A 14,336-nucleotide genomic window follows, 5' to 3' on the forward strand; every position below is an offset into this window, starting at 1 on the left:
GATACCAGTCACGTGACCTCGCTTACGCAACAATATTACAATATATCCACTACTTTTGCAAATCTTTTACCAACACTTTTTTTTAATTCTATGAAAAATCTAATCAGTAATTAATAATTCTAAGATTTCACAACCTATACATTCAAATGATCTTTTCAATCACAATAACTATCTTATTTTTTGGGTGGCAATGCGTTATCATTAAAGGGCCAAAGTTCGTGTTGATAAGTGTTATCAAACCACTTTCGTGATTAAATATGTGAAAAACATTTCCATTTGCCATATTCTCGATACGTGTACTATTAACGATATGCGTCTCCAGACCCAGTAAGATCTGTTCTTGAAACTTCAAATAGTGTTTCTTATTCTTTCAGAAGCACAGAGTTTTATCAGGTAATGTTTAAAATCAATAATACTGATTCGTACTGTTAATTGTAATGCACAGCTATAGCCAAAAGTTCTGAAACACTCTAGGAATGAGACATAATTGAAAATTATATATACATATGAACATAATTTAGATTTTATATTTAATATCATTTTATCAAAAAATTGCAAACTTACATTAGAAAAATCTTCTGCAAGCCGCGATAGTAGTACTAACTATTTGCAGTGTGTTCCATGGTTTTTGTTTGTTTGTTTTGAATTTCACCCAGAATTACTCTAAGGCTATTTGCCATAGTTTTCCCTAATTTTGATGTGATAGACTAGAGGAAAGACAGCCAGTCCACGCCATCCTCCGTCAACTCTTGGGTTATTCTTTACGAATGAAGAGTGGGATTGGCTGTCTCATTTATAACGCCCCCTCTGCTGAAAGAGCAAACATGTTCGGGGACGTGAATCGAACACACGACTCTCCAATTATGAGTCGATTGCCCTAACCACCAGTCCATGCCAAATTCCATGGTTTTTCAAGCTTTCCTTAATCCTCTCAGACATGGACTCAACGAAGGGTCTTTTTGTCTTTTAGATTCCTTCATGCAGCCTTTAAATATAATCGTATTCAGCAAGTTTCATTCTGATTTATGAAGCAAAAATGGGTAATTCTAAGGTTATTCAAAACTTTTGTCCATAACTGTACACTTTAAGGCACACTTGGCGTAACTGGTCATTTAGAAAGTGTTATGCAGAAATCGGTCAGGCAATGTTGAAACGGAACATGGAGAGCGATAAGGGATATGTAGCATAAATACATATATGCATATACATATTGTAATATTTGCATAAGATAATGAGTTAATACGAGAGGATTCATTTGAAAAGTTAAAAAGTAGCGCTCTCGTGTTTTTCAACGTTAAAAGGCAATAAAAAAAAGTAATCGAAAATATAACAACTGGTTGAAAATTACGGAGTTTGAAGTCACGGCGGAAAGTTCGAGCATGTTCGATGACAAGGATTCAAACCCACGACCCGCAGATTGCGAGTCGAGTGCCCTAACCACAAGACCACGTCAGGCCTCAACAGACTTAAGTGCATTATGTGTACTTTTCCTGCTGTAAGTACAGAAAATAGTGAAAGGCTGCTCATCAGGATTAATCACATGTTTTGAGCTCCACTAAAACCATGTTTGTTAACTTGTATCTGAGATCAGCTATTTTCGTACTGGTTGTTAGCTGATATTTGAAATTTTGTGAAAATGTCTTCACACACTACGAATCTTAACGTCTTTTGCACATTGGAAGCTTATTCATTCAAATTTTCCCTCAGTCTGTCACCAACTGTTGGCGGCTATGGTTTTTCCTAGTGATAGACATGTCCTTTTTGTTTACCATTGTTGATACAATCTGATAACAGATGTATCTGAACAGCCATTTAAAGATATGATTTTTAATAAAAATGCTCCTCTAGACAGACACCAGTTATAACAACCCTTTGAAATTCATGGCGACCCTTGTTCTTACCTATGCAAATAAATGAGTGTTTTACAAATCTGTGTGCGAGGGGCTTCTATAAAATGGGAAGCCAGTATATAAAAGCGCATTGATAAGAAGTTTACAAAATCGTTGCAGCCCTTTCGAATTTCTTTCAGTGTTGAAATTGCGATTGGTAAACAGTTTCTCCATTCTTTTGTAATACGCGTACTGTTTAAATGTATTTTGTTTAATTACAAAAATAGTTTAATGATTGTATAATACGGGCTTATTTGACCACTGTTATACATAATATATGGCATTGCTTTGTATGAATGATATTTAATTATTTCTTGGAAAGTTTCGGAGGTGTTGTATTTTTTCACTTCATTACATCTTACGATATTTACAGTGGCGCAGTGATAGGTTTCACTGCTTGTAACGCTAAAATTCGATGTTCAGTTCCTACAATGGACATAGCGCGGGTCCATTGTACAGTTTTACGTTCATAAAACTTGCTACTTACTGCGAAATAGCACGAAGTTAGATGTTTTAGAATTACAAATTCTTTATAGCTAATATATATCTGATCATAAATTGTATTTATCTAATGATCACTAATATGTTACCAGTAATTAAAAAAATATTTTGCATTATATTTGAATCAAATTTACATGTTCAAATGTTCCCTATAATTCTCTCTGCTTTAAAATTAACACTAGATTGCGGCTAGTTCATTTCTGTGAAATGAGAATCCAACATTTCCTAGTTTGAGGATGAAAGCGGAAATAGGAGGTTCATTAATAGGCTTAGAAAATGTCCTTCAGTGGGACAGCGACAAGCGTACAGACTTACAATGCTGAAATTCGGGGTCCGACTTCCCACGGTGTACACAGCATATGTTCAACGTGACTTTGCTCTAAAATAAACAAACAAACAAAGCTTAGAATATAATAAAGCTCTGACCAGTTCATAAAAGAATAATTAAATTCGCTGTAGGAAATACGTTGTTTATTACGAGTTTTTTGTGAGTAATGGCTATTTTTACGTTATTCTTTTCCTCGGAACATTAAGCGTAAATAAGATTCTGGTTTGGTTTAAATTTCGCGCAAAGCTACACGAAGGCTACCTGCGTCAGCCGTCCCTAATATAGCAGTTAAAGACTAGAGGAAAGGCAGCTAGTGATCACCACCCACTGCCAACTTTTGGGCTACTCTTTTACCAACGAATAGTGGAATTGGCCGTCACATTATAACGCCACCAAGGCTGAAAGTATGTTTGGTAGAATGGTGATTCGAACCCATGCCCCTCGGAGTGCGAGTCAAGCGCCCTAACCACCTGGCCATGCCGGGCAAGTAAGACTCTGAAGACATCTTCTTATAAAAAGTATGAAAAACATATTTTTTTCGTTGCGATTAATTATGGATATAGAATAAAGCTTTTGCTTCTTAATGATTTATTTTAGATATGCATTTGTGTATGAATAATAATTTATAAAGAATAGCACATTTTTCTTTGGAAAATAGAAGAAGAAAAAAAAACAAAACATGGCAGTTGTATTCAAGATTAGCCATAAGGGTAAATTAATAAATTTTTATTTGTCAGATTTATCGAATCTTTTTCACATAACTAAACATAAACATTTGCACTAATCGTGACCTTTGCATAAGTATTTACAGATAAATATGTCTACTCCCCCAAAAAAACACTAAACTCATGTCATGCTATTAGTTCTAAACATTCAAATATTTTATTGTCTTGAAGACTTAAGATTGTATTTATCTAACGTAATTGTTTTGTTAAATTACAGGTTTTCTGAAGGACAATAGTTAAGTATGCAATTTCACACTTTATTCCCCGTCAACAGAAGAAGATTTTTGGCATTGTTTGCCTATATACTTTTTTTCGTTATTGGTTATTTAGTGTACACAAGAAATAGTAGCTATTTTGAACAAATTACAAAAAAAATATCTGTACAGACTTCAGCAAATGAAGTGTTATCTCAGTACCTGATTGACACTCCAGGTTGTAGAATCCCCCATTTGGATCCATTTGATTCATCAGTAAAGTCCCTAATTCACAAGGTATCAAAGAAAGATGCTTGTAAAAAGGAGAAGTTTTTTATAGAAGTTAAAAGCAACGCTAAGCTAGAAGTAAATGTAAACTTACTTCGAAAAAATTACAATTTGTCTTTTGATGAAATTAACTGTGTCTATAAACCAATTTTACGAGAGCCTGGACATCGTAATCTAACTACAGACAATCAATTTAAAATTGGAAATAGCAAAATTTTGACTTTTGGTGTACCTTTACAAGAGGAGTTTATCGTTGTACGGTGCTTCAAGAAAACCCAATTTTTCCATGAAGAATACATTGCACTGACACCAATCATACAAAATGTTGAAGAAAACTGCAAAAAGAGAGAAAATGGTTTTTCAAATGGTGATTCTTTAAACGTTATGATAATTGGAATCGATTCAATTTCGAAATTAAATTTTATTCGTCACTTCACAAAAACACACACGTACCTGCGAACTGTATTAAAAGCCTTTGAACTAAGAGGGTACAACAAAGTTGGGGACAATACCTTTTATAATCTTACTCCACTTCTTACAGGATTCTTTGCCAACCAATACTGGAATATAACTAAAAAATATATGTTTTTTGACCACTTAAATTTTATCTGGAAGGAATATTCTACAAGAGGTTATCGTACACTCTTTGCTGAAGATATGCCAAAGTACGCTTTATTTAACTATAATAGAAGGGGGTTTCTCCATCCTCCTACAGATTATTACTATCGACCATTTTCCCTTGCTGTTGTAAAGTCCGACATGTTAAAAAGACACAAAAAAAAATGCAGTCATTCAGAGTTGGAAATGCAATTTGTATTCGATTACGTTAAACAATTTACATCGACCATGGACGATAAGAAATATTTCCTTTTTGCTTTTACTGCTACCCTCACGCACAATGTCCTGAACTATGCAGGGTATGCCGATTCTCCATCGTATGATCTTCTTCAGTTTCTTCACAACAGTGGCACACTTAACAGAACCATAATGATATTCTTCAGTGATCATGGTATTAGGTTTGGCAAAATAAGAAAAACTCTTCTCGGCAAGATTGAAGAAAGAATGCCATTTGTCTTTCTTACTGTTCCTGAATGGTTCCAAAAAAAACATCCCATAATTACGAAAAACCTAAGGACTAATGAAAGAAGACTTACCACGCCATTTGATCTCCGTGCGACCCTGGTTCATCTTTTGAAGTTCATTGGAAACAACGACGGAACTTTACGAGAAACTGTTTCTTCCGAAAAAGGCATCAGTTTGTTTGAGGAAATCCCAATCAACCGCACGTGTGCGGATGCTTTCATTTCATCCCATTGGTGTGTTTGCAATAACCGAAGAAACATTTCTCCACAAGAACCCATTATTGCTTCAGCTGCCAACGTTCTTGTTGATACTTTAAATCACTGGTTGAAGAACTATTCAGATAAATGCGCAAAAATGAAACTTAAAAAAATTTTAGATGCTCGCGTTTCCACAAATAAGAATAAGTACGTATTCCAAGGCAACATAGAATATTTAGTGACTGTTATAACTTCTCCTGGTGAAGCAGTTTTTGAAGGGACCATTAAGTTGAATGAAAATACGAAAAATTTGACGGTTGTTGATGACGTCAGTCGGATTAATATATATGGAAATCAGTCTTCTTGCATATTAGATACACATTTAAAAAAGTTCTGCTTTTGTGTATAATCATACTTTAATTAATTCCTTTTATTAACATAGGTTGTATGAAAAAAAAAACACTTGCAAAGCATCTCTAATGTGAAACACATGATAGATTCAATTTCTTTTTCTTTAAAAGTCCTCCACTGGGTCAGCAGTAAGTTTACGATCTTACAATGCTAAAATATGGTGGTTCGATTCTCGTTGTGGACAGAGCTCAGATAGCCTATTGTGTAGCTTTGCACTAAGACAAAAACAGACAAATAAATAATAATTTGTTTTTTAATTTAGATGCTTTAGGATAACCGAACTTTTAAATTTAAAAAAAATCATAAAGATCCTACAGGAGTAAAATATGATGCTCATTAAAATATTTATTGGAGAATAAATGAAAATTTATTATCTTTAAAGTTTATTTGTTCATTGTTAAGCACAAAACTATACAATAGACTAACTGTATTCTGCCCACCGCGAGTATTGAAACATGATTTTTAGCGTTAAATGTCCTCAGATTTATCTTTTTCTGTTGGAATTGTTTCAATAAAATGATTAATATCAAAAGTACAGATAGTGGTTCTAATATTTCGATTTTTCTGTTGAATATAGAGCAAGTCATTCGTATGTTTTATAGCTTTAAAGTATGTGTATGTGTAAAAAAATAATAAAAATAATTATTTTATTGAAATTATGTACATCTGTGATTCTTCGAATTAAAATTAAAGCACCTCAAGCCTAACTACGACTCTACAAGTACCGAAGATTAAACAGGTTAAATATCTTTGTGTTGATCTAGAAATGTCTCGAGTTTTCCATTAATCGAGAAGGAAGATTAACTTTAATTGTGAATATACTGTGTACATCTATGCGAAATGTGACACGCTCTTAGTAAAATCTACACGCTTGTTATACACAAAAAAATTAGATGACGTACAAAGGTATTTATACCCAGTTTTCTTTCAGTACACCCGTATATTGTATCTGGTATTTACTCTACCTTGAACTGTTGCTAAATCAGCAATGTATGGTAAATTTAATAGTTTAGAACTCTGACATCAATACGTAATATCATGTTGAATGTCATTCTGTAAAAGGTGGTGGCTAGCGCACTTCCAACCCCACCCGTGCACATATATATAGGGCTAAACTTATAACCATATCACTTGAAATCTAACCTTCTTCAGGTAGTGATTAATGCCAAGTGTTTTTCATTTGTGCGTTGTATCGTGTTTTTTGTTGTTTCTTTGTTGTTGTTGTTTTTTTGCTTAAATATCACATTTTAAATGACATTTAAGATTTGTATTTATATGGTTGATACTAATACTATTGATGCAAGATATTTTATGCCAAAGCATTTTTCAACCCGAACGCCCACTGACAATATGGATTTTGTTTGTTTGTTTATTTGTTGAACTTAGCGCAAAACTATGCAAGAGCTATTTGCATTAGCCGTCCCTAAATTTGAAGTGACAGACTAGAGAGAAGGCAGTTATTAGTCTACGTCACCCACCACCAACTCGTGGGTTACTCTAATAGAATAGTTAGATTTGACTGTCACCCTTATAACGCACCCATGACTCCAAAGTACGGAGCGGGATTTTTTTGGCGGTAACAACAAACTGATCATCCATCGCCAACTCTTGCGATTATTATTGCTGTTCAATGAATCGACCATGTTAAATGACACATAGTGAGGTGTATTAATATTTTAGAAAGATATACAAAATTGCAAAAATAAAATGTTTGAGGAAAGGTTTTTTAGTATAGATAACTGGGAAAGCTTGACATTAACAGATACAGCGACACAATGTTTATTTATTTATTTCGATTTCAACTCATCTGGTTTTGTCTTACCTACCATTTAGACTATAAAGAAGCTATTGATTGAATCAAACCAAAATACACAACTACACGATTCAACCACACAATTTTTCCATGAAGTCCGGCATGACCAGGTGGTTATGGTGCTCTACTCCTAATTTACGGGTTCGAATCCCCGTCACACCAAACATCCTCGCCCTTTTAACCGTGAAGACGTTATAAAGTGACGGTCAATCCCACTATTCGTTGGTAAAAGAGTAGCCCAAGAGTTGGGGGTGAGAGGTGATGACTAGCTGCTTTCCCTATAGCCCTTCACTGCTAAATTATGGACTGCTAGCACAGATAGGCGTCGTGTAGCTTTCAGCGTAATTCATAACAAACAAACAAACATTTTTCTTGATATACCTTTAATTATTTTTTACATAATTTTTTTACTGCAAAGCGCCATCCTACGCAGATGATATTTTTGTTATATCTATAATAATAATAGAACCTGCCTGTGTTTGTAACCGCTATAGTTCCAAGAGGAATGAACTCAGAGACCTGAAATGAATGAATATTTGCTGTAAAATTCTTATCAATGCTATAAGTGTAACTACCACTTTGGCCGCCAATTTTGATTCCATTTCTTTAAGTCGCACGCTCAATCCTTTTTTGACCGCACCTTTTTTTCACACCTAAAGGTGTTTTTGATTATATATATTTGCGTGCGTGTGTGTGTACAGCTGATAATGACAAAGATAAGTGTAGCTTAGAAAAAAAAAAAGGAAAACGAAACATTTTCCTGACGCTTCTCATGCGCCCCCCCCAAAAAAAATTGTTCCGCCTCCAGAAGGGTGAGGGGCATAGTTTGAGAACCAATGTTTTAAGTTATCTAATGTACCAGAAAAGTCTCACGTTTTCATCGTGTACTTGTCAATATGTTAATGCAAGATCGTGTTGATTGACAAAGAGAGGCATAATTCTCCAATACACAATATACATGTGCCTCCACACAACCGGTCCCCTCCTGTAAGTCTTCGGATTTGTAACGCTACAATCAGAGGTTCGATTCTACTAGGAGGAAACAGCGGTTAGTTCGATGTGGCTTTGATATAACAAAACACTAACACAGTCGTAAAAATTATATAAAATCAACTTCATAAAATATCCGGAGTAATACTCTCCTTTTAGCTCCTGGATATCTTTGGTCAAATTGTTTTTTCATCAAAAAAAATATGTAGCACTGAATTAAGATGGTTGGCGTTTCTGAATCTAAATTTAATTTTTTACATGCGTAATTCGAAAATTTTTCTAAATATGATACTTACTGGATTTTTCCCCCTTTTTTTAACCATCAGAGTAAAAATATCAAATTCCGAGAATTTGCAATTATAAATGTTTCACAGCAATAACCTTTATACATTTTATGGATTTGTTAGACAGCCGTTTCTTTACAAATGAATATGTTTAGAATAGTTTAATGTTTTGTTTGGTAGAGCCGGTTTATATCTAAGGATGTGTCGCATCAATAATTTTGACAACTTTACTGGTCTTATTTGTATATATTTAAAGGTATAAGACTGACATTTTTTTAGGTCCTACTTGGTAACAGTTGTATTATATTTAAGTGTGTCTCATATGAATAAATTTGTCATCTTTTAAGTTTTTGTTTAGCGACATTTAGTTCAATATAAAAATTTTCAAACCCATTGTGCATTAAACAATGGTGGAGTATGTTATATTAAAATGTTTTGGAGCCTCCCACGTTGTTACAGGCCATTTCACCACTTGAAAATAGCCCTGTAGAGTAGTTGTCATTGTAAAAGGCACCGACTTAAGGCTATCACCACTCTTCTCTGTAATATTTCCATAATCTATCTAATTTAGGATTCTAATGGTTTTCCAGCACCATTTTCAAACAGATGGATCAAACAAAAATCAAAGATGATTAGCATCTGGCAGCTTGACCAGTATGTCTTTGTATGGAATAGCGTGGATACTCATTGTATTTTCCAGATGCTTGAAGTATGTCAAGGTTGAACAGGAGGTATACCTAGAAGCCTTATCTTGATAAAGCCACACACTGTTGGCCTCGTTTCCAGACAGAGATCCTACTTAATTGTGTTGCGTACTGTTGCCTAGTTTACGTGGATGGAATTTGCCACTGATTTCTGTGTTTGTCTATTCTCGCTTCTTAGAAAACGTCGCAACTTGCTAACCACGACTGTGGCGCGACTTGTTGCAAATCTCTTTCTGGGTGGTCCTGGTTCCACAAATTGATTCATGTTACTTTCTCTCCCAATGACGTTAAATACAAAGGATATACCCGTCTTGGAAATTTTGCATCCCTGATTTTAACACATTTATATGATCTGAAGTTATGAATATTTTGCATCGGAAAGAGTTGCTACATAACCTTACCAACAGTGATCAGTATCTGATGGCATCACACCACCTACAAAACAACAAAAAACATCTAAATATAGTTCTGATACATATTTGTTTGTTTGTTTGTTTTTTAAATTTCGCACTAAGCTACACGAGGGCTATTTGCGCTTGTCCTACCTAATTTAGCAGTGTAAGACTAGAGAGAAGGCAGCTAGTCATCACCACCCACCGCCAACTCTTAGGCTAGTCTTTTACCAACGAATAGAGGGATTGACCGTCACATTATAACGCCCCCCACGGCTGAAAGGGCGAGCATTTTTGGTGGGACGGGGAATCGAACCTGCAGATCGCGAGTCGAGCTCCCTAACCACCTGGCCATGCCGGGTCGTTGTGATACATTCCGTTCAATCGTGAATTGCTGATTTACATATATTCAAATGTGTTTCAATATAAAAATATGTTAAATAGCAGTGTTATAGTACAACCTTTTCAAGTTTCGTAAATTTTGTTTGCAATTAAGCACAAAGCTACACAATGGGCTATCTGTGCTCTGCCCACCACGGGTATCGAAACCCGGTTTCTAGCGTTGTAAATCCGCATAAATGCCGCTGTGCCACTGGGGGCTATTTATTTCGAAACAGTATTTTTCTTATCTCAAACTGACATTGTTATTACAAAGCGGGCCAGATGACGCGCACGCCCTTTGAATAATAACCAATATTTAATTGTTGGCAGATAATGTAATAACCCTGTTAAAATATATTTTTTCCTTAGAATTTTTTTTCTAATACACATTAAAATAAATATCTAACTATTAAATAATAAAAGGTCGTCCGCGTACCACCTAAAATCATCTCGTGTACCACCAGAGGTACGCATACCACACTTTGGGAAACACTACTTTGGTGAATTGCTTCCGATAAGAGTTTGTTTATGTTTAATAACGTTTCCGTGCGTCCTTCAAATAAACGGTAAAGACATGTACATAACCAACGTTACAATGAGCCACTGAATGATATTCCCTATCATTGAATTAGCTGGGCAGATAAGAGCTGATATTTTAATAACGTTGGAGTGATTAGCTATGTAGTGTACTGGTTTTATCACTCGAAAGAAATAATATGTTTCGCAATCATCCTATAATACGTAGAAATGATAAAAACTAAGTACTTGATCTTTGTTGTTCACATGAAGTACACCTAATGGACACAGTAGACTACAGCTAAATCAAGATCCATATGGTTCAAATATAGACGTCCCTATTTTGTGAACCTCAGAGCAAAGAGAAGGCAACCTGCAGGCAGCACCCGTCGTGTAAAGTGGACCTTAGCTGACGAGTGGATTGACTATCTCTCCTATAGCGCAACCATAGTTGAAAATCCCAGTCAGATACACCACACTCGAGCGTAAAGCCTTAAATTATGTCTTGAAATAAACATAATATAAATATATATATGCCTAAACAATACAAAAAAAAAGTTACATTCACCGCCAAACAAAACCTGGTTTGGAACTCGTCTCTGTCTTACAGTGAGTATTTAAAAGTTATACGCCTGAAGGATAAACAGTTACAACAGTAATTGTGTCGATTCGTCAAACAACTTTCATTTTTACAAGCACTATGGCTATACAGTTACAAAGGAAACAGTTACAACAGCAATTGTGTTGATTCATCAAACTACTGTCATTCTTACAAACACTATGGCTATACAGTTACAAAGGCAACAGCTACAATAGTAATTGTGTTGATTCGTCAAACCACTGTCATTCTTACAAACACTATGGCTATACAGTTACAAAGGAAACAGTTACAACAGTAATTGTGTTGATTCCTCAAACTACTGTCATTCTTACAAACACTATGGCTATACAGTTACAAAGGAAATAGTTACAACAGTAATTGTGTCGATTTCTCAAACTACTGTCATTCTTACAAAAAGTAGTTTGAGAAATCGACACAATTACTGTTGCAACTGTTTTTTCTGTAACTGTACAGCCATAGTGTTTGTAAGTATGACAGTAGTTTGACGAATCAATACAATTACTACTGTAACTGTTTCCTTTGTAACTGTATAGCCATAGTGTCACCATTACAAACACTATGGCTATACAGTTACAAAGGAAACAGTTACAACAGTAATTGTATTGATTCGCCAAACCACTGTCATCTTTACAAACACTATGACTATATATTATGACTATATTGCTTTTCTATACATAATGATAAGCATTTGTAGAGTGTTTTTTAGAATTTGTGAAACATAAAGTATATATGTGGAAAAGATGTAAAAAAGGTAGTTTCATGGCCGACAGTGAATCATCTGTAAGTTTATGGCTTATAATGATAGAATTCAGGGTTCAATTTCTAGCGATGGACAAAGTGCAGCTAAATACTTTGTAAAAAAGAAAGAAAATGTTCGTTTGTGCATCTTTTTCTCGAATTTTTATTTTCTCGTATTAACTTTCTATAGGAAAAGTGTGAATCAACATATGAAAACGATTTTTAAGCGGTTTCAATATTTTATTACAACATTGTCTCACATGTATAGTAAATGATATCTCAACATTGTCATATGTGACTACATTGTTTATTTACTGCAAAATATTTAAAAAAAAACCTTAGTTCAATGCATTGAAGAGTGTGCGCTTTTTATATAATAAAGTCTTAGAAACTTACGTTTATTTGTTTAATAATATCAAACATTACAAAACAGAAATGAATAAAAACCCTATAACCCGATCGCTTTCGAAAGGTGGATCTTTCTTCTTCAGACTTCTTGAACCTACGTATTTTTCTAACATCATGAAAGCATTACAACACATTACGTTTCACCGTGCACGATCAATGTTTAAATTTACACATCAGTGCTTCCACCTGTTGGATGTAAATGTAAAATTTCTTATTTTGATTTCTGGTTTACGAAACAATTACACGTTTCTGTATAAGCAAATGAAAGAGTAGTGGGTACTCTGTAACAGGACATTTCATTTCTATGCACAATTTACCATTAAAATTTAAAAATTACTAAAACAAAAATTTATTTTTACTTTATTACCAAGAATTACAAATTTTCTAAGAAATGCTGTGTATAAAAAGTTTAGTTAAATCGTTAATTAAACACAAGAATAACTTAGCTTGGATAATTATACTTCATAATTAAAAATGCTTACATTTATAATGTAATTGCCTCCACGACTTCTGTTCTTCTAGGTAGAAGTCAGCCTTTCCCTGAAAATATATGATTATTAGTTTCCTTTATCAGTTAGTGCAAATATTTCAAATTTACTGTTTTACACAAAAACAAGACACTCAAGACGACCAACTTAATGTCATTTTCCTTTTCAAGAAAAAAGAGGAAACATATGAATTAATTAATAAAATAGTTTGATTTGAATTAAATCTAGAAACATGCAGGAGTAGTCTATTAAAGCCTGTTCCCTGGTGTGTGTCAGGGGTAAGATTATGTACTTACAACGCTAAGAGCCGGGGTTCGATTCTCCGAGGTGAACAAAGCATACAATGTGTAGCTTTACGCTAATACAAAGTAAGATATACTCTGTTATTTACTTATTGTTGCTTTCATGAACAGGATTGGTTAGAATGTTTAATATATGTAATTTTATTATTATACTTTTACTATATAGGTTGTTTTGCGTGTTAGTTTAATATATGCATTTAAAACTAACCTAAGTCTCCTAAAATGGCCGAGCCTTGTGAGATATTACTGGGTTTACGGCCGAAAATATTGTTAACAGAGAAGGTGACCAATTAATGAAACAATACATTCTAATCTTTATAAGTAAAAGTGTAAGAAAAGTATATTTGATTAGCTATACTCATTACCAGGTTGGTGTTTTGCTCTAAGTAGGTGGCTTACTCTGATCGGATGTTAATAATAATTAATAACAGCCATTAAAGCCAAAACTCTACCATATGTACGCTGCCTTAAATACTCTTGAAACAAGATAGGTACATTACTGCCTGTCCTTTATGAAAAATAAAAGGGATCTCACTAATATAAAGGTAGTCATCCTAAAGGTGTTTCTAACCAAATAAACTGCGACAGAAGCATCATTTTGTCCGAGAAGACAGGTGTTATCAATGTCTTAAATAAAATGTCCTCCAATGGGACAGCGGTGAGTTTACGGACTTACAACGGTGGACACAGCAGATAGCCGATGTGGCTTTTCTCTAAAACAAATAACAACAACTTGAACGAAAAACCCTAACGGTAGACTGTTAAAATCTAAAACAGCTGGAATCTTCCAACTCTTGTTTAAAGTTACCCAAAAAAAGGATTGAAGGCAGAATAAGAAAAAAGGATCACTAGACTACAGGCTAATTAATGTCATTGAAAGGAGTACTAGACTAATAGTGGTAAAGATTACCTTTTTTTGATGTAAAAGTAAAAAATTATGATTATCCTGGATGATTTTACTTTGGTGACTACAATAAGGTTTATTTTAATGAAGAGTTATTTTTCCAACGCAGCACCCAAATCACATTTTGATAAGGAATTACCAATTCTAAAACAACACTCTCAAACAATTAAATTAAAAT

The 14,336-nt window shown here is 34.2% G+C and overlaps 1 protein-coding gene across 2 annotated transcripts; it reads left to right on the forward strand.

Moving 5' to 3' along the window:
• The first annotated feature begins 279 nt into the window (after positions 1-279).
• LOC106459260 lies at positions 280-6,241 on the forward strand. Of its 2 annotated transcripts, XM_022385717.1 has the most exons (3): positions 280-393; positions 2,965-3,236; positions 3,661-6,241. In XM_022385717.1, exon 3 carries the CDS (start codon positions 3,686-3,688, stop codon positions 5,612-5,614), a length of 1,929 nt encoding a protein of 642 aa, XP_022241425.1. In that variant the 5' UTR covers positions 280-393; positions 2,965-3,236; positions 3,661-3,685; the 3' UTR covers positions 5,615-6,241. The 2 variants fall into 2 exon arrangements, with proteins under 2 accessions (XP_022241425.1, XP_013774311.1); XM_013918857.2 differs by lacking the exon at positions 2,965-3,236 and having other exon boundaries at positions 281-393.
• Positions 6,242-14,336: the final 8,095 nt, after the last annotated feature.

Source organism: Limulus polyphemus, unplaced genomic scaffold, assembly GCF_000517525.1.
Source record: "Limulus polyphemus unplaced genomic scaffold, Limulus_polyphemus-2.1.2 Scaffold583, whole genome shotgun sequence".
Lineage (NCBI taxonomy): Eukaryota > Metazoa > Arthropoda > Merostomata > Xiphosura > Limulidae > Limulus > Limulus polyphemus.